This window comes from Drosophila ficusphila, unplaced genomic scaffold (assembly GCF_018152265.1).
Source record: "Drosophila ficusphila isolate 14025-0441.05 unplaced genomic scaffold, ASM1815226v1 contig_197, whole genome shotgun sequence".
Classification (NCBI taxonomy): domain Eukaryota; kingdom Metazoa; phylum Arthropoda; class Insecta; order Diptera; family Drosophilidae; genus Drosophila; species Drosophila ficusphila.
The window spans coordinates 8,096,559-8,115,735 of NW_025064091.1; the positions used below are offsets into that span (position 1 = coordinate 8,096,559).

Here is a 19,177-nt window from a genome sequence, read left to right on the forward strand (position 1 = left end):
GGTTGTGCCGCTAACCAGAAAAAGGTGGTCACGATGAAGGTTGGCTTGATTAAATGCTCTGCTCCTCCTCTGCTGCCAATGTGTGCGTGTGCGATGTGTAGCCGTGTGTGTGTGTGAGTGTGTGGGGAAGCGTGAAAATGGAATGACAACAGCCCAAAAAAGGCGATTACGCACACACACACACACACACATCTGCACACACGGATGCCCAGACACACACAATTTCGGAGGGCGATGCCTTCACGTTTGCCATTACGTTGGGTAACGTTACGCATACGCCGCGTATGCCGCGACCACTTGACTTTTCGCAGTCACGAATCGCGAATCAGTCGCTGACTTTTTTTCTTTTTTTGCTTCAGCGATCCCGCGTGACACTGAACCTAAAAAGTTCAGAAAGTGAAGATATGTTAAGGCTTTGAAAATACTTAGTTTGCTTGAAATAATATAGATTTTGCCAAAGCTATCAAATATGCTTAAGTTTCCTTTAAAGTAACTAATTACGAAGGTCAGAGCTTATGCCTTACATACAGCCCCAAAAAAATTAAAATAATGTTTCAAACACATATGATTGATAATTGAAATATGTAATTATATTTCATTTCACATTAGAACAAACCATACTTCATTGTAATCCAGTGTCGTAGACCTGCAACCTGATTTCCATTTCCCTTTTCCCTCGATGCCCATTCTTATCTTTCGTTTCTGTCTGACTCTTCCTCCTGTCCTTTGGCTTCTTATTATTGCTAGCTTTTCCGGAAAGTGGAATGAGTGGGGGACACATATGTATGGTACATGCATGAAGTCTGTCAGCTGCTTGAAGGCTTCCACGTCTGATGAAATAATGCTAATGGAATGGAAGCTGTTATATTTTGTCTCCGAATGTAATCCAAGTGAAATATTTCCTTAAAGAGTTCTTCCATGAACATCGAACTTAAAGGCATTATGATTTTAGCTATACTTTGCATTACTTGCTTAATTTTTTAGTTGTATACCTACTCTTTCTCCTTTTTTTAAACGTCGCTTGTCTCAATTTCCCCTTTCTTTATAATGCCCTCAAATTTTTGGGTGTGAGCGTGTGCGCCAATGAATATTAAAATATTTGTTGTTTCGGTAAAAAACTTTTAATTGGATTGCAGCGTTTTTAATACTCTCATGACTTTCCATCCCCCCGAAAACCCCTTCCTCCCTTTTCGTTGGCCACACAAAAATTGTGCACAAAATTGGAAAATCAATTAAAATGGCCGCTCGTCAGTCAACGCGTTGAAGGATCAAATGTGCACCAGGGACAATAAAGCGCGCCAGTTTGTCCTTGAACATTTTAAGCTCTCGGATATTAATGGAAAACTTATGGTTTTCCATAGGCACATTCGATTACAGTATGAATGCATTATCTGAGCAGAGCAATTAAATTATACAATATTTACCCATAAATAGTAATGACGATACAAATAATTTGAATCTTTAGATATTTATTTGTTTCCTCCCCAGAAATTACAAAAGACGGCAATCTGGTATGGTGGTCAGTTTTTATTAGATAAATTATACGTTTTACTTTTTTTTTGGTTTCGCTTTCGATCGGTTTTTGTTTTTTATAAATATTTCATCTACATAGTTTATATATTCATGTGTATATATATTTCATTTATAGCCATAGAACAATTATCACATCTTACATATGTATGTTGGCTACACTTAAACGTATCCATTACATGTTTACTCAAATGTATGTTTGTGTGTGTATTTGTGTGTGTGTGCGTGTCGCTGTGTGGGTGCATTTGTGGAGATGGCAAGGGGGGAAAATGCAGAAAACCCTGAAAAGCCTGCGGTGTGATGAAGATGGAGTGCGGGATTGGAGCGAAAGGGCGGAAAGGGGGTGGAATCCCCCGGCAAAAGAAAGAATAACACATGGGTTCGTGTGGTGGTAAGCTCCTGGCTGTGGGTAGCCCATCTACCATGTCCCATGATCCCCGCCTTCTCCGCTCGCCGTTTGCAGTTTGCCGTTTGCCAACTTTCGACATTTCCAATAAGACATCCCACGCCAATTATTTTTCCCTTCCCCCAGATTTTTGTCCGCCAGCTCGCCCTGCCTTTTTTTCCTCGAGCTTCTTGGTAATTAGACTTGGCAACGTCGGGTTGCATCAAAAGTTTGCTCATTTATATTGTATAAACAGTGCGCCTCTATCCCCCTCTCCTTCAACACTTTCTTGGCCTTCTTGGTTCCGGCCACTTTGTCCGTTTAAGACCGTTATGTTCCGTTCCGTTCCGTTCGGTTCAGTTCGGTTCGGTTCGGTTTGGTTCTGTTCCATTCAGTCAGTCGGCCATTTAATTTCTCAGCTGGCGCTGAGAAGTATGCTACAATTTCGTCTGATCCAAGTTCAGTGCGTCTGGATATGAGTGTGTGTGTGTGTGCGTGCATGTGTGTGTGCGTGTGGGCCATGCCTTGTAAGCTGCTTTGTGTTAAACGTTTTAGCCTGGCGGCGCTGTCAGTCGGCAAATTTCAAAGGCTGGCCAAAACAGCAAGGGCAAAGGGCACAAACACGAACACGAATGCTAGCACCAGCACAACAAACAACAAACAACAAACAAACAACGAACAAAAAATATATATATGTGTGGTAGGAATAAAAGGCAAGGGCAAAAGGCGAAGGCAAAAGTTAAAAGGGGGGAAAATAGATGGGCGGGATTGGTGATGGTAAATGCATTAGTTATTTAAAGAGTGAAAACATTTGTTTTGGCCTGTTGCCCCGACTGCCTTTCACTTTGGCCCAAGCACACACAAAGCGGACGATGATAATGCTAATGCTAATGGCGATGCGGATGAGCGGGCAAACACAAAGCGGCTACAGTGGGACCTCCCTAGTGCCCGACACCTAAGCCTAAATATCAGCAGTTGTTAAATAAATATTTAATACTTTGAAGTGACCCAAAAACAAACATGGTTGCCCAGCAATATTTAATTAGAAATAAATTGGGGAACTAATGAAGAGTTGATGCGTGATTGCTAGCTTTCAAATAGGTTATGATTTAATAGAAAAGGAATCTAATTGAATTGCAGCCAGCAATCAATACCTCTGATACTTCAATCAAATCAAGATAAAGTAACCATTTATTCCCTGTGGCGTTGCATTTGCATTTGCAGTTGTGTGCGTGTGTGTGCCTGTGTGTGCCTTGTTGTGCCATGCCACGCCCCCTTGCCGTGCCACGCCCTTCGGTCCTAGCCTAGTAGATGCACTCGCCGAGCAGATCGCACTCGCCCTTCTCCAGTGGCTTCAGCCAGAGCGGATTGTAGTTGGGGCAGAGCTTGCGGTGGATGGGCACGCGGATCTGGACGGGCGTCGCCGGCACGCCCTCCCAGCCGCCCAGCCGCCCCCCTCGAAGCGGGCGCCGTCGGACCTGTTGCACTGCATGCTGAGGGGCTCCTGCACGTACATCGTGTACAGCTGGTCCACCCGCGGCTGGCTCCACTCGATGCTCCGGTAGTTGGCGGACCTGGCTCCGTTCAAATGCACGCCGTGTTGGTGCTCCGTCCTGCGGAAGGAAACAGGACAACGAGAGGTGAGCAGGTAAGAAGGAGCCACACTTCCTTGGGGGAAGTCACACTCTTGGGTTCACAGAAACCAATATTTTATTGCATTCAAAGCAATGTAAAATATAAAGTAAATGCTTAATAACTTACAACTATTATAAGCTAAGGAAAATACAAATATACATAGCTTATAAAACTTAAGTAGAATAGATTGATTGAAAGATTGGATTGTTAAAACTCAACCTTATTAAAAGCACCTTTTATAATGCGCAATTTGCGATGGGAGAAACCCAATAAAAACTCTTCGGTTTCTCGCCAATTTCTATTACATTCGTAGACATTTCTAACCCACTGAGATTGGGGATAATCCAAGTGTGGAGTGGAAGGCATAACCGCAACAACAACAAGTTCAACTTTAGCCAGCAATTTCCATTTCCACCTGGCGAGCCCGCATTCCGAGTTTTCCCGCTGCGGCTTCCCTAATCTAATGCAAACTTCGCCATCAACCGATGCTCAACTGCTTAAAGTTGGCAATTAGCGAACACCTTTTTCGGGCCAGGTCGATGGAATAGGGTCGAAAGTGGAGGAGGGTGGGGGTGGGGGTTGTGGCCACAGGAGGCGAACAAAGAGCATTTCGCCGTTATGAATGCGCCAAGGAATCGGGCCTTGAAAAGGGGAATGTCGAAAAGTTTCCCTTTGATGCACAAGGAGCCGAACGGAAGAGGCCCCTTAATGAAAGCCCACAATGCCGACGCTCATCACCCTTGAGCCCCAGTGTTTTGGAGCCCCAACCAACCAACCAACCAACCAAGGATCCCCCTCAATCCCCCCTCAATCCCCCGGATAACAGCACCACCGCCAGTGGCATTGTGACGTCGCCTGTCGCCGCTTTCGCTGCTGCGTAGATTAAAAAATATTTCTTCCATTATCGCCGCAAACGCCCGCGGGACGGATGGCTAGAATGCCACGAATGTGGATGGGCGTTATAATTGCTGAATATACGTAACGCCAACAGAGAAGGCAGGCAGAAGGATTCGGCATGAGGCATTTGGAAGCGGGGAATGAGCAAGTCGGGAATTCGCCTGCAGCACGATTCAAAATCAAAAGACTTTCCTTGGTTCCCCGACGATCAAATCTAATCTAATCAATCGGGAAAATAGCAAATCATTTAGGGATCATTATATAATTATACTATACTATACTAGCATATAAGAGAGCACTTTGCCTTACCGCTTCATGTAGATGAAGTAGTTCTCGAGCGTCTCCTCCGAAACGGAACTCTTGCAGACCTCCAGCTTGGTGGCCGGGTAGTAGTGGATGTAGTTCACGCACATCTCGTCGCTGATGGAGAATCCCCCGAGGGCGGCGGTCTTGTCCTCCTTGGTGTTGTAGTAGCAAGTGGTCACCAAGGCGTCGCCCTGGAAAACAAATGGCAGATCGCCGCACGGATAACAAGGATAACAGGAAAATATCAAGGACGCAGACTAAAGCGAAGTGAATGAAAAACAGGCCACCAAAATAAGAGAAGTGCTGGTCAAGGGGTGGCCTTCGGTTGGATGTTGGATGAGTCATGGCAGTAGCTAAAGCTATTAAACATTTCGTTAGTTTATTGAAAACTGAATATTTGAAATCATATTATATAAAACAGTTAGCTTTGAAGAAGGTAAACAAAACAATGGGCTATTGCCTTTGTTTGAAGGAAATAACCTACTTCAGTACCATAAACTAATAAACTAGCTACGTGTTTAACATCATCGAATACCGCTTGACCGACCCACTGACTGACCCACAAAAGAGATGAGGAGAAGGATCTGCTTGGCTTACCGGCAGGACCCGCGGCTTGTAGTGCAGCGTGCGCATCTCCTGGAAGTGGTTCGAGTAGAAGTCGTCGCGGTTCACCTCCCGCAGCTCCTGGTCGCCGCGGAAGTGACGGGTGAGGACGCGGACGCCGCGCAGGTGCGTGTGCAGCTGGGAGCCGAACACGATGATCCCGGTGGCCGGCAGGGCGGCCTTCGTGCAGTCCGCCACGCAGTAGCCGCTCAGCGGGAAGGCGGTCTGGCCGGGCGGTATGGCCATCTTGTCGGTGTACTCCAGGCCCAGTTCCATCACGGCGGCGTCGTACTGCCGCAGGCTCTTCGACATCTTGATGCGGAAGCCCGAGTTGTCCACCAAACCTGAGGCGAAAGTTAGGCGAAAGTGCCACAGGGCGGATGATTAATATCAGTGGGCACTTCCAATTGAAGAAAATAAATAAATTAAAAATATATGTTTTATAAGCTAAGCAATTTGATTAAGCTATCAAACTTTTCCTAAGTATTCATTTAAACTACGTTACGTATACGACCAGTAGGTCAGCCTAAAAAACGTATGCTATCTTTTTTTTACCTGCAATCGTAATTTATATGTTACTTCTATTTGTATTCATTATTATTATTATTATTATTTAATTATTTATTCATTATTATTAATTTGAACTGTGTTACGTATACGACCAGTAGGTTAGCCCAAATAAGTACGCTATCTTTTTTTATCTGCAATCGTAACTTAGATGTTACTTCTATTCATTATTATTATTATTAGTGTTCATTTAAACTATGTTAATCGTATGCAATCGTAATTTATATGTTGATTGAAATCCACGAACTCAAACGATTTCATAGTCATGCTTTATTTATTGTTGAAATAAAATAAATAAATAAGCGTAATAAGCTTAAAGTCGGCAGCTCATCGCCTGCGAACAAATCGCTTTGGGGCTAATCCGCTTACCAGCCTGCTTCTCCGGATTGTTGAAGTGCACCTCCAGCCGGACGAAGGGATTGAAGCCGGCGCCGCCGACGGGAAGGCCGGCCTCCGGCGGATAGGTGAACGTGCCGGCGCCCATTGCCCAGAGGACCATCACCTTGGAGCAGAGCTTGGCCCGCGGCGGCAGCTGCTCGCAGTCGCCGTTGTACTCGGGGATCTCCTCCTGCTCGCCGGCCTCGCAGTGGAACACCTCCATGTGGTGGACGATGCCCGGCGTCCGGATGAGCGGCTCGAACTGCACGATGTGCCGCCGGCGGCTCAGGTCGCCGTCCAGCCGCTGCACGTGGCACCAGTAGGTCGTCTCCTGGCTGGGGATCGGCGCCTCCTTCAGCGTGATCTCCATGTGGTCCAAGTCACTGGAATAGTCATGCATGCAATAGTCACAATAGGATTGTGGCATTTCTGTTCGCCGTCGCGCCACTTACGTTTCGGGTATGAGAATCTTGTCGGCGCGGAGCAGCTGGAGCATCTTGACCCCCGCCTCGTGGGGAGCGGTCACGTTGGGCAGGGCGAACTGGTGATCCTCCAGGGCCAGCTCCGTTTCGCCCCGCGCCCAGACCACGTACATGGTGCCCTCCTGCAAGGAAGGATCGTATATTATATATATGCAATGATCGCCAAGGAAATGCAATAAACGAGGCACTTACATGGAGGCGCAGGTCCAGAGGATCGCAGGTGTCGAACTTGCGCCGGAAGGCCAGCGTGAACTCGTCCATCTTGAAGACCTCGCAGTCCTGCTGATAGTCCCGCCGCACCCACCGGCCATCCGGACTGGTGTACGTGTCGGTCACCGCGTTGAAGAACCCGTTCTGGTTCTCAAAGAAACAGATGTCCGCATCCGCCAGGCCGCCGCGCTTCGAGAAGCCGAGGTAGAACCAGCGGTGCTGCTCGTTGAACGCGTTCTGCAGGTGGAAGAGCACCTCCTGCTTGTACCAGTCGACCATCCAGCTCAGCTTGATCTCCTTGTCGTCCAGGTAGATCTCGTGCAGCTTCGTGTCCGAGAGTCCTGCGGGAAAGTGTTTAAAATATAATTGGATGTAAGAAAGGGTTTAACAGAAGTTCAATGCTTTCAATTTTAATAATAACAAGGCAAGGAAATTCATAGATTTGATGGGAGTTTTTTATTATTACTACAACAGTTGCTTTGAAAATATTCTTAACCATTTAATAAGGATTAAAATTATAATAGTTTCTCATTGAAGTGTGGATTCCTTCAATTTTGAAATGTTGTATGATTTCAGGCATTTTGTTGCTTTTGCAATTGAGATTCACATGAAACAAAACTAGAGAAAAGATTCCCTAAAGATCTAATTCAATTGCTATAGAAATGCACAGATCTTTAAGGGAACCCCGCTTTTGTTCGGCTTCAGATGGCCGTAATTCCCACGACCTGATTAATGTGCTGGGGACAGCGGCCCGGGGGGATTGGGCTAGTTCAATTTATTAATTAGGCCAGCTCAGATTGAAGGGGGAGCGATTGGATGGCCCAGCTGCGATGCGAGGGCAATTTCCCGCGGGACCCGTTGCTCTCTCTCCCTCGACTCCATCGGTGTTATCCGACCTGTTACTCAGCGGGCGAGTCCTGCGAGTCCTGGGTGTCCTGTCCAGGCAGAGTTATTGCCAACCATTAGCCGGCTCCTCTGCTCCACTGCTGTGGCCATCCAATGCTACGTACCTATCCAATCCTGGCCATCCAATCCCTGCCATCCCGGCCATCCAATGTGCATCCACGGTGGCGCGATAATCAAGTTGCCTTGTACTAATTACCCAAATAAAAGCCAGCCACGCGACTCCAGTTCACTTCAGTTCACCACTGCCCGCGCGCGCTCCACCAATCTTCATAAGCCAAAGGGGAGGCGGCGGAGTCACTGGTGGCACTTGGCAACTTCGGGGGGACAGCCGCGTGGATTTATGTTGGCAGCGACTTGGTCGAAACGGCAGCACATCAGGCACATCAATTACGACAACAATATCAACAACATCAACAACAACAACAAAAACAAGAACAACAAGAGCAGGAACAACAACAACTATGGCAATTGTGGATCCAGTGGAGCGGCAGTAACGAGAGCGAAGGAAAACCCAATAAAATGTCAAATCCAATTGGCAAACACACGCCGAGATCGAGGACGATGGGGAAGAGGAAAAGGAAGAGAAAGAGGAGGAGGAGTAGGAGGAAGAGGAGGATGAGGTCCATGGCCAGGACTCTGGATGCGGATGCGATTGCGGATGCGATTGTGGATGTGGATGTGGATGTGGATGTGGCTTTGCAGCGCAGTTCGTAAAGTATATCAAACTGTTTGTCAGTGCGCTTACACAGCGAAAAAAGAGTGGGGTGAAATCAAATAACAAAAGTCAAGAATCATTTCAAACAATCATCACATTAATTTACACTTCGTATTTGTATTTGAATTTGAGAGACATATAATTGTTAATGCTGTTATTTAATGTGTTTGTATTAAAAGTTCATAAATATATATAGGTATAAATATTTTTTTTTTTTTTGGCTTAAAAAACAATTTCTAATATTTTAGCATTGAGCAATTCAGAATCTAAAAATTGTATTTCTTTTATCTTCCTATTCAACTGTCAGGCTTAAAAAAACCTTTCTTAAGCGGCACTCTTTGTTCATAAGCCTCAACCAAAGCGTCTCAAAACGAACCGAAAGTTTTTCTCGCAGTGCAGCCAGATGAAGATAGCGAAGGCGAGAGCGAGAGAGCGACAATAAAAACACTCGATTACAATCAAAAGTGACAGGGGTCCGTGGTTTTTTCACACGGGAGGGGAAATTGACGGCAAGGGGGTGTAGTGTGTGTGTGTGTGTGTGTCTTGACATGGGTGCCGAGGGGGGAGGGAAGGGGTTAAGGGCGGAGGGATTCGGGTTTCGGGTTGAGAAGGGGTCTCGGATTTCGGGCAATGGTGCGTTGATGAATTTCGCTTTCCGCTCGCTGGCAGAGCAGTTCAATCAAGTTCGGCGGAAGTAATATGCCCCAAACGAGTTTCGGGCTCCACTCCCCCCTAACCAACACACACACACACAACAACCCCTTTTCTGTGTGTGTGTGAGTGTGTGTCTGCCACTAAAATTGATTTGTTACTGTACATATGTCTCACTTGAGTTTTACAGGCGGCACGGACACGAACACGGACACATCGGCTCAACCGCAGACCCCAACGAACTGGAACCCCAAAAAAGCATCTCCCCCCCACACACACACAAACCCCCCTCCCCTTTCCCACCACCTGCCATTCGCCTGCGAAAGTTTGGTAATACGAAACAAATCGGTTTTGTTGTCCCGCCCGCTCCGTTGTCATTTCGCAATTATTCCCAGCGAACCGAGTTCAAAAACGAATGCGAAACGAGTTCAACTTATAATTGGCTGGCAGATCGGTGAGTGTAGGGAATTTGAGCATAACGATTGTTGCTATTAGCAATAGTAATAGTAATAGTAAGTGTAGAGTATAGTGCATGGTAATTAGAAAGAACTGAAACCAAGAATAGTTGCAAAAGGATTTCAACAGCTTTTAGTAACAAATGATGATAATTATAATTAATAGGGAAAACCTCAACCTTTTCTGATAATATTACACATCTAATCCAGTTTTGAATCCAATGCATAGATTTAAGAGAAAAAGTACTTTGTTTCCTTTGTTTATAGGACACATAAATATTTCTCTAGAATAAAGATAAATCTATTTAATTGATCTGTATTCTTCATTCCCCTGCAAATATTCGCCTGCAAATATCGAGTTGATGGCCATTTTATGCAGGTAAGTATAACCAGCCAACGCTCAGGTAATTCAATTTGTATCGCCTTTTTTTTTTTTTTTTTTTTTTTGTGGGAGGAGGGAAATGGTTTCGTGGGTTTTGAGCTGCGAGTTCATTGTAGATTCAGTTGGTGGAATTGCCCCCGATTGACTCGATGGCGCATTGATTGGACTTCTCACACACTCGGAATTTACACTTTTGTTTCGGTTTGAAGACCCCTTGGCCTTTTGGCCATTTGATGCCTGCTGCCGGGCCAACATTGCTTGGCCACATCCAGAGTCCGTCATTCGAGGTATGAGTGTGATAAAATTTAATATACTCGAAGTTGATTGCATTTGCTCGACTGCGTTTGTGCTCGGCTGTGTTCGTTCCGCTGCCTCTTATCCAATCGAAAACTTTTCCGACTCTTCCGACTTTGCCAACCGGCTTGAACTTGAAATGCCACTTTGACTCCGCTCTGCTCCTCGGAATGGATGGCTGCTGGCTGGTGGCACGTTGGTGGGGCACGTCAGTGGGGCTCCAGTGGGGCTCCAGTGGGGCTGCTCCGCATAGTTTTGTGTCTCCCGACGGATGACGGCAGTGATGAGGATGTTGGCGCGGAAATGCCAATGCGCGCTGGAATTTTCTTATTATTTACTGGATGCGAGCGAAACGGCACTTAAAGGCACGTCCAATTCCTCGTCACCCCCACTCTTCCTCTTCCTCTTCCCCTTCCTCTTTTCCTCCCACTCACCCCACTCAATAACGCAAGTCGCCACCCATCAAACATTCCCAAGAGCTATTCAAAACTTCACTGGAACAATGGTTGTCCACTTAGCAATTGTTTTTTTTTTGGTAGCACCTGCATTAAACAGTCAAAAATCATTTTATCGCGAAGGGTTGGTTGGTTATTTTCCTTTGCTTATCAAATGCTTTGCTTATCAATGTTGCAGAGATTGGATTTTGGTAGTGGGTACGATTCAAGTTGGGACAACTTCAAGCTGGTTTGGTATTTGCGCATTTGCGACAGTCTACCATAGTCCTTGCACTCGGACGTTGAGTTGAGTTGAGCTGCCAGAGGCGCTCCGAAATGATGTCATTATAATAAGGTTATATGCACAAATCGTCAATTGGTTTGGCCTGGGGACGATTTAGCCTGGCTTCAGCCGGCCTCGCAGCTTTCCCTCGGTTTTCCGCACTTTCAGCATTTCCCTTTCCCCAAGCCCTTTCCCATTCGCATTCCGATTCCCATTCGTTCATTCAAATTGCCGCTCAAGTGACGCAAAAGCATCTGGGGAATGAAATGTTCGTGCTTTCCCCAAGCCTTTCTCCCGCTTTCGCCGCTTTTCCAGCTTTCTCCGCCGCTGCTTGGCTGCCCCACTTAACACTTTATTGGATTCCTTTTGTGCACGCTTGTCATTTGTTGTTCTTGTTGCTCTGGTTCTCCTGGTACTCTTATCACTTATCATTATCCGCGCTCTCATCTGTCCACTTCGATTGCCATGTACAGGACATTGGCTCATAATATAAATTGACTGCGTCCTTGTGGCCCCTTCTCCCCCTTTTCCTTTCCCCTCTTCCCTCCCCTTTGCCGCCTCTTATGTTTGTTGTCAGTTCGAGTTATGAAATTGCGCTACATGAGAGCCATTATCTATTATCCATTATCCATTACCCATCCTGTTTATTCTTTGAATCGTTCAAAAGCTCGCTTTCCTGTCAACTCAAGAGCAAATCTTTGAAAGTGTCATAATAAAAGAACTGAAGTGTATCTAAGCCTCTAAGTTATAATTTCATGCTTAGCTATTTATTTGCAGCGACCTTCTATCCAAAATGTTCTAAAATAAATGGAACTCTTTTCAATGCAAGTTTTTACGCAAATAAAGGGTATCCTTCGGCCGACTTCTGGCTCCACTGTGAAATCCTTGCGCCGCCTCTTTGATTGAGACAAATATTTGAACAAATTTCGCTTTCGCTTAGACAACCCACATTTCCTTCCCCTTCCGTTTTCGCTTCCCCCGGCCAAAAACCTCAGAAATGCGGACGGCGCTCTATATAAATTATTGAGGATTTATTGGGTGCACTGCTTACACGCTCACACACACACACATACTGCCATTCTGATAGACTTCGAATCACACCCACACACACACACAAGCGGTTAGTGATGGGAGTAGCACTACAGGATGTACCGTTACTTTTGGCCTTAGTGATGTGTTTTGGGTAGGTTTCCGCGAAACTTAAGAAAAAATTCTATTAAATGTCCCACAAAAAACTAGCATTTTAATCTCAGAGCTTTTTAAAAACATTTCATAAATATTTTACCAAAGAATAATAATGCTTTAAAATTGATTATAAGATTTATGTGATTGAAAACAGAAATAATAATTTATACAAATAATTTTCTGTATATTTGGTATACCTTTTTCTGCCCCTTTGAACTTAAGAGCAGCAACACTTTTAAAAGCATTAGCTCTCCCATCACTAAATCACAACAAATTCACACAATGTCTAGAACAAACGAGCGCACGTTTAGTTTATCATAAGGCTTATTTATGGCAACCACTTTGCGGCACCTTCGATGATGATTCCCCGCAGCGGTGATGATGACGAACGATCTTGGGAGAGGCATGTGGAAACTTGAACAGTTATGCATGGTGTTGCAGGGTGGGGGAGTGTGGTGATTTGGGGGTCGTCGAGGGGCGTGGCAGTGGGGCTGCTCAACAACTGCCGTGACACATTGAGTAATGACACTCCGAAGTCGATAATCCATTAGGATGTCCAACACTAAGCCCTATGAATCGTTAATGCTTCTGCCTTCTGGGGAGCGTCCCTCCATTCGGGGGCAGGGATAAGGGATAAGTGGCAAAAAATTAAAACCGATGTCCGAGCAACGTCGTCGTCATAACTCGATGGCAAGTTAAATGGCCAACTGTCAAACTTTTCAAAAGCGAGCAAAAAACAATTCTTTCGCAAGGCTTTTGCTTTTGGGAGTGCACCGAAAAAATAAATATAGTTCACAGAAAGATCTATTTAGAATTTAAAACAAGTGAAGTCTGAATTGTTTTTAATTGTATATTATAATTTTTTACATTTTTTCAGCTATCTGAAAAAGAGCGCTTTGATAATAATTTGTTGGGCTTCTCTGTTTTTCAAAACTATACCTTGTTTGGCTGTATTTCAATAATTAAATAATTACTATTGAAAAATGTTTTTTTGTTTCCCAAAACTCATAAAAATTGCTCAGGAAGTACTCTCCTGAAATGGCATACATCGTTGAACTCGTAATAAAATTCTGAATCCGATGGCATTCACTCCTTAAAATGTTTAAATTTGGCCACTTTTCCCAAAAAATGATTTTATAGGTGGTAAAGGAAAAAAATGGGTGTTTGAAAACATAAACAAATGTTTTTTTATGTACTTTTAACGTGAACATTAAATACATCTGTTTTTTATCATCTAATCAAAGGAATAGTTTAATGTCAATTAAATTGCATTCGGTGGATTATATAGTTGGGCTTCTCTTGTTTCCAAAACTATTCTTTGTTTCGCTGTAAGTTGTTTCTTGCACAAATAACAGACAAATTACCAATGGGAAAATTTTTTTTTTTGCCCAAAACTACAAAAAATGGCTTAAAAAAAAAACAGTTTTTTTTGGAATATCTGAGCAAGTACTCTCCCAAATGTGGAGTGGCATACATCGTTGAATTCGCAATAAAATTTCCTATCCGATGATATAAACACCCAAAAAAGTTGAAGTTTTGCCTTTTTTCGCAAAAAATGACGATGTTACCCCTTACCAAAATTGCGAAAATTGGCCAAAAATCATTCTTTTTTAATCGTCCAAAAAGTGATTGGGCTCGTTAACTGTGGTCATAAGGTGCTCAAAACAGTGTTTGGTTCCGCTGTAAGTCACTAATTGGCCTTATTACAACCGAAAAACCACTCAAAATATATAAAAATTATGATGATGATGATATTCCTTTCTTGTATTTTTTTAAGTGTGCAAATAAGCCATCCGAAAAGTGCTTTGGATTTAGGCTGTCATTTTCAATGTTTTTTATGCGTTAATTTGGTTGGCATTTTTGTGGGCTTTTCGCGTGGCATATGGACGGCCCCCAAAGGCGACATTTGGCTTCCAATATTGGGAAGCGGAAAGCGGTAGCTGCATATGTTAGAAGGCGGGGGGTAAAAACGTGGCCAGAACGCACGTGAATGTAAACTGCCGCAGGCTGTTGCATAAATAACAAAGCCGCCAAATTGCCACGACCACGTTCTGGCCAAATGACGCTTTGACCACGGGCCAAAAAAAAGCAAAAAAAAAAAATAAACGAGAAAAAAAAAGAGGAGGAAAACCCAAAACTGCGGCGTCGACTGCGGCCTCTGATAAATAAATTAAAAGGCACACGCAAAACAGCGGGAATAGCCGAAAGTTCCCCTTGCAACTTGAACCTAATAAAGCTGACCACGCACTACGGAGGTTTTGGATGGGAACTGAGGGGGTCAGGGGTCAGGGGTCAAGAGAGCGGGGAGGGGAGCGGCACATGTGTGGCCACATCCAGGCAGCCGACAAAAAACCGCCAACGCGTGGCCACACAACGTCCCAAAGCGGCAAAAAGCGGGCCAAAAACGGGACAAAAACTGGCCAAAAACGAAGCTGCAAAGCCACAGCCCTAAACAAAATTGATAAACCCAAAAAAAAAAAAAGCATATTCGAAAAGAGAAGAGTATGTGCGAAACCGAATATACACTAAACCAACAATAAATATTTTTACAACGCACAAAAATAAGATAAAACCAATTAATCATTTATTTGAAGTTCGTATAATTAGAACTATTATATTATAGTTGAATTAATTTTGTTACAATATGCTTAGATAAACAGAAAGATATCAACTTAACAAAAGGCATGTTTAGTTTTAAGAACAATTCGTTTGATATATTTCAGTACATAAATATACTCAAGTTGGTATCACGTTTTTATCTCTGAAAACGTGAGCTAGTTGACCGATTTGAACAGAACGATCAACTTTCAGATTTAGTGGCAATAATGAATTGGGAAAGTTTATCCTGGCCTGGCTGTTAATGGAATTAAAAAAAGGGTTTTATAAACACTCTTGCGCTGTTGCAAACTTTCTGGCCGCAACAAAACAACCAATTTAAATAGTAAACTGCCCACTCCGAAAGGATAACGAGCGATGTCCAAGCGATGCATTCGGGGAAAAGTGGAAAGACGGTGGATGGCTGAGGGTGGCGGAAAGAAAAGCATGGGCCATGTTTTCATTTCGTTGTTTGACCCCAGCAGCAACAGCGGATAAATCGCCTTCAAGGCGAAAGCGGAAAAACCAGGCAAAGTGATCAGAAATTGAAGTGGAGCAAAAGCGCAAAAGAAAGTTGAAGAAAAAGTAACCACAAGCTAACAATTCAATAGCTAAGAGTCTAAAAAGAACTTGTGTTTTCAACAGAATACGAGTAAAATTAAACTTATTTACTGCATACCTACTAATAAGTTCTAAATTGTATAAATTTAAGCTTTATAAAACAATGTTTCACGGGCATTCCAACTAGTTTCAAAATCTTAAAATTATAAATTACTTTTCAATGCATTTTATTAGTAATTCTAGTTGTGTAATTTTTTGAATTTTATTATGCCCATTTTATCATTTAAAACCTACTAAGAATCTATTTCCCTACTCAGCTCCTCTCGAATTTTATCAACTGGCCATCGAGTTTTTCCCGTTATCCCAAATGAAAAATCTTAGAACGAGCTTTCCCGAGTTCATCCTTCCGCCCAACTGATTCGGGTTTTATGATGTATTCAAAGTCCTCTTGACGTGGCTACATGGCACTTGTCCCGTAAACTTGGATCAAAGAAGTGCCAAAAAAAAGGGGGAGTGGCGGGACAAGTGGGCGGTGGACCAGGCCAGAAACCTCATCGGTGTGTTGATGTGTGTGAGTGTGTGTGTTTGTGTGAGTGAGTGTGCGTGTTGGGTAAATTAGGTTTCATCTTTGGGCAATTTTCCTTTTGCTATTTTGCTGCCTTTTTTGCACTCTGTTTGCAAACTAATTTACCGTTAGTTATTACTTGGCATTTGTGAGTGTGTGTGTGTGTGCGAACGTGTATATGTATTAGTAAGAGTGTCTATCTCAGCATGCATATGCCGGCCATTTGTCTGCCACGCCTTGACCATAAATAACACGTTCTTTAGGGTCCTGGATACACCAACACAAACATCCACACAGAGAGAGAGAGAGAGAGAGAGAGGGGGGAAAGAGGGAGGAACAGTGCCAGGGGCACACACACAACGACAGAGTTGTCACTTATAAATGTGCAGCTATTTCCATTAAGTTGTTGTCATCACTAACATTCCTGCGAGCCTCATTTGACCATCGCCAAAGGCACTTGGTCCAAACTGAATCTCCTCCTGCTTTATACCCTTCGATTTGGGATTGGAATTGCGGATCCTTGCAACAGAGTTTGGCGTTTGAAATAGCTACATACTATCCTTATTAATGATTATCTTAAAACATTTTATCCCTACTTGAAATAATGCATGTTTTTTTAACATTTTAAGAGCCTTAAAAAGTTCATTTGAATTACTTAACAATGCAATAAAATTCAATTAAACAAGGTGTTTATAGTAGTTATTATTATTTATTCTTATTTATTATTTGTAATTATTGTTTATTATTATTTATATTTATTAAAAGTAGTATTATTTCTTGACAACTTAAATTGAAAATAAAAAGATTTTCCCAAAATGGCAAGAAAAGTGTATTGGCTCCCCTGACTGCTCTGCGTTTCTTGACTCCTCATTTTGTTTTTGGTTTGTTTAGGCCGGGCCAAGAGAAAGGTCAGGGGAACAAGTCGCTAGGTAATCTACGGCTAAACGGCAAATGTTCCGTTGGAATGGCATTCAAATGGGGAGAAGGGGGGGAAGGAGGAAATAAGAGAGAGGGAAGGAGGAGAAGAGGGAGCTGCAGGAAGGGACCGACTTGTGGGTAACCGACTTAATCACAAGAAAAGGACGTCACAGTCTTAACTTGGCATACACCCCCTCTATTCCCATCTCTCTTTCTCTCTCTCTCTCTCTGTCTTTTTCTCCTTGTGTATAACTATCTCGCTCTCGCTTTCCAGTCATTCGAATCTGCAGTGTCAGCCATTCATTTGGTTAATGACATTGTGGCGGTTGCTGCGCCAAAAGCCACAGAATGCGAAGGGAAAGGGGGAGGGGGAGAAAGTGGGCTAAGAAGGAGGCAAGAAAGTATCTCCAAGATACTTTTCAACTGACACATAAAGTTTTCGGTCGGCCCACCGCCACATGTACACACAGAGAAAAATAATAGTGAAATTTAACCAAGTTAGTAACTATTGCAATTGAAATTTAGTTGATTTGATTTCACATTTGCAAGATATGGAGGTATTTAAAAATCTAGCTGTAAAAATATATTTTATATTTTTTATATCCTTGTAGATAAGTAATAAATTAATAGATTTCCTTTAACTATACGATAAAATCTCATTAAATCTTCATTTTTATATTTATCTTATATTTGTGCCCCAATTTTTACAACTGTACATGTCTTTATGTGTGGGATTTGTGTTGTTCATGTTGCCGCTTGTCTGTGCATATGAAAGTGGTTCCACCGCCGACCCCACCACTCCCCCCTTCTCCCCCCTGGAGTCCAGCAACTCCGGTTGAATTATTTTAGCAGCAACTGTTGTCTGCCGATGTTGCTGCCTTTGTGCTAATGCAGCATGCCCATTCACATCTGCCCCCGTCCAAACATCCTTGCAACACTCGCCCTCTTGGGATGTGCCAGCAAGAAATGGAAATGAAATACAAATTAAAAAAAAGAAACAAAACAAAACAAAATGGGAAAAAATTAAAATAGAAAAACATACGAGAATGTAACTGAATTGAATTAAATGTACAAATGTTGGGGACCAACCGAGCAACATACTATATATATTATATATACATATATATGCATGCATTTGCATAACTGTTTTGTTTTGAGTATATATACTTTAGATGCCTTTTAAAATTGAGGCATTTTAAGAATAGCATTCCTAATCTGGTTTGAGCTTGGGTTTCTGGTCAACCCATCGAGTTCATTTCAAAGAAATGTCACTAATTAATGCGCTGCTGCTAATGAAATGTAGGTTAGGATGGGAAAAAAATAATAAAGAGTTCTTGTGGCGCTTGACCAATATTTCCGCCCGTTGGCTTCAGTGACTTAATAATGGCTTAACACTCGTATGACTAACACACACACACATAGCAGCACTTGGCTAACGCACACACACACACATGCTTGATTCAATTTGGCTGAAACGAAGACATTGACACGCCCCCAGGCTCGCACTCTCCACTCTCCGCTCACTCACACTCCACTCTCCACTATCCACTTGCAACTCCCACTTTCGACCCAACTGAACTCTCACTAATGAGTTTCAAATGGAAAGTACTCAATGAAAGCACCACCCCCTTTCTGCTCCCCTCTCCCCCTCCCCCTTCAATATTCCCATATTCCGTGCTGCTGCCACGCCCCCGTCGAACGAGCCGCCCTCGATTTGGGCTGGGTTTTTTTTCCATTCTTCGATAACGGACGGCGACCCTTTTGGGCACTTGGCCACTTGATGCATTGCACTCGAACGCCTGGCGATGCGATGATGGCAGGATTGCAGGATGCAGGATGCAGAATGGCAGGATGGCAGGATGGAGCATGCAGAATTGCAGGATGAAGGATGAGGAGTAGAGGAATAGAGGATGGAGGACAGCAGGATAGCAGGATATAGATTGCAGGACGACGGATCGGCTGATGATTCCCGATTCCAAATGGTTTTCCTTTTAATGTGCGCCACATACCACAGTTGACCCAAATCAGGCGAGTGGTTGTTGGTTGTTAACTCTGGACCCCAGCCACCCAACCACCCAACCACCCAACCACCCATCAACCTCCTGCCAAAATGACAGACTAGAGCGAATTTTCAATTTTGCATAGAAAATTTTGAAGCCAAAATAAATCCGCACAAATCCTGATGTAGCTACACAAAAAAGAAAGTATAAAAAATTAGAGCCATGTAAAGTAATTAATTT

At 43.5% G+C, this 19,177-nt stretch overlaps 1 protein-coding gene across 1 annotated transcript in view; it reads right to left on the reverse strand.

Annotated features, from left to right (window-relative positions):
- Nucleotides 1-1,507: 1,507 nt before the first annotated feature.
- Nucleotides 1,508-19,177, reverse strand: part of LOC108098127 (tyramine beta-hydroxylase) — a 33,154-nt gene continuing 15,484 nt past the window's right edge. The window contains 7 exon segments of the mRNA XM_017200848.2: nt 1,508-3,363; nt 3,366-3,528; nt 4,757-4,944; nt 5,351-5,700; nt 6,293-6,684; nt 6,754-6,905; nt 6,976-7,334. Coding sequence (XP_017056337.2) covers nt 3,220-3,363; nt 3,366-3,528; nt 4,757-4,944; nt 5,351-5,700; nt 6,293-6,684; nt 6,754-6,905; nt 6,976-7,334 — 1,748 coding nt within the window. The 3' untranslated portion in view covers nt 1,508-3,219.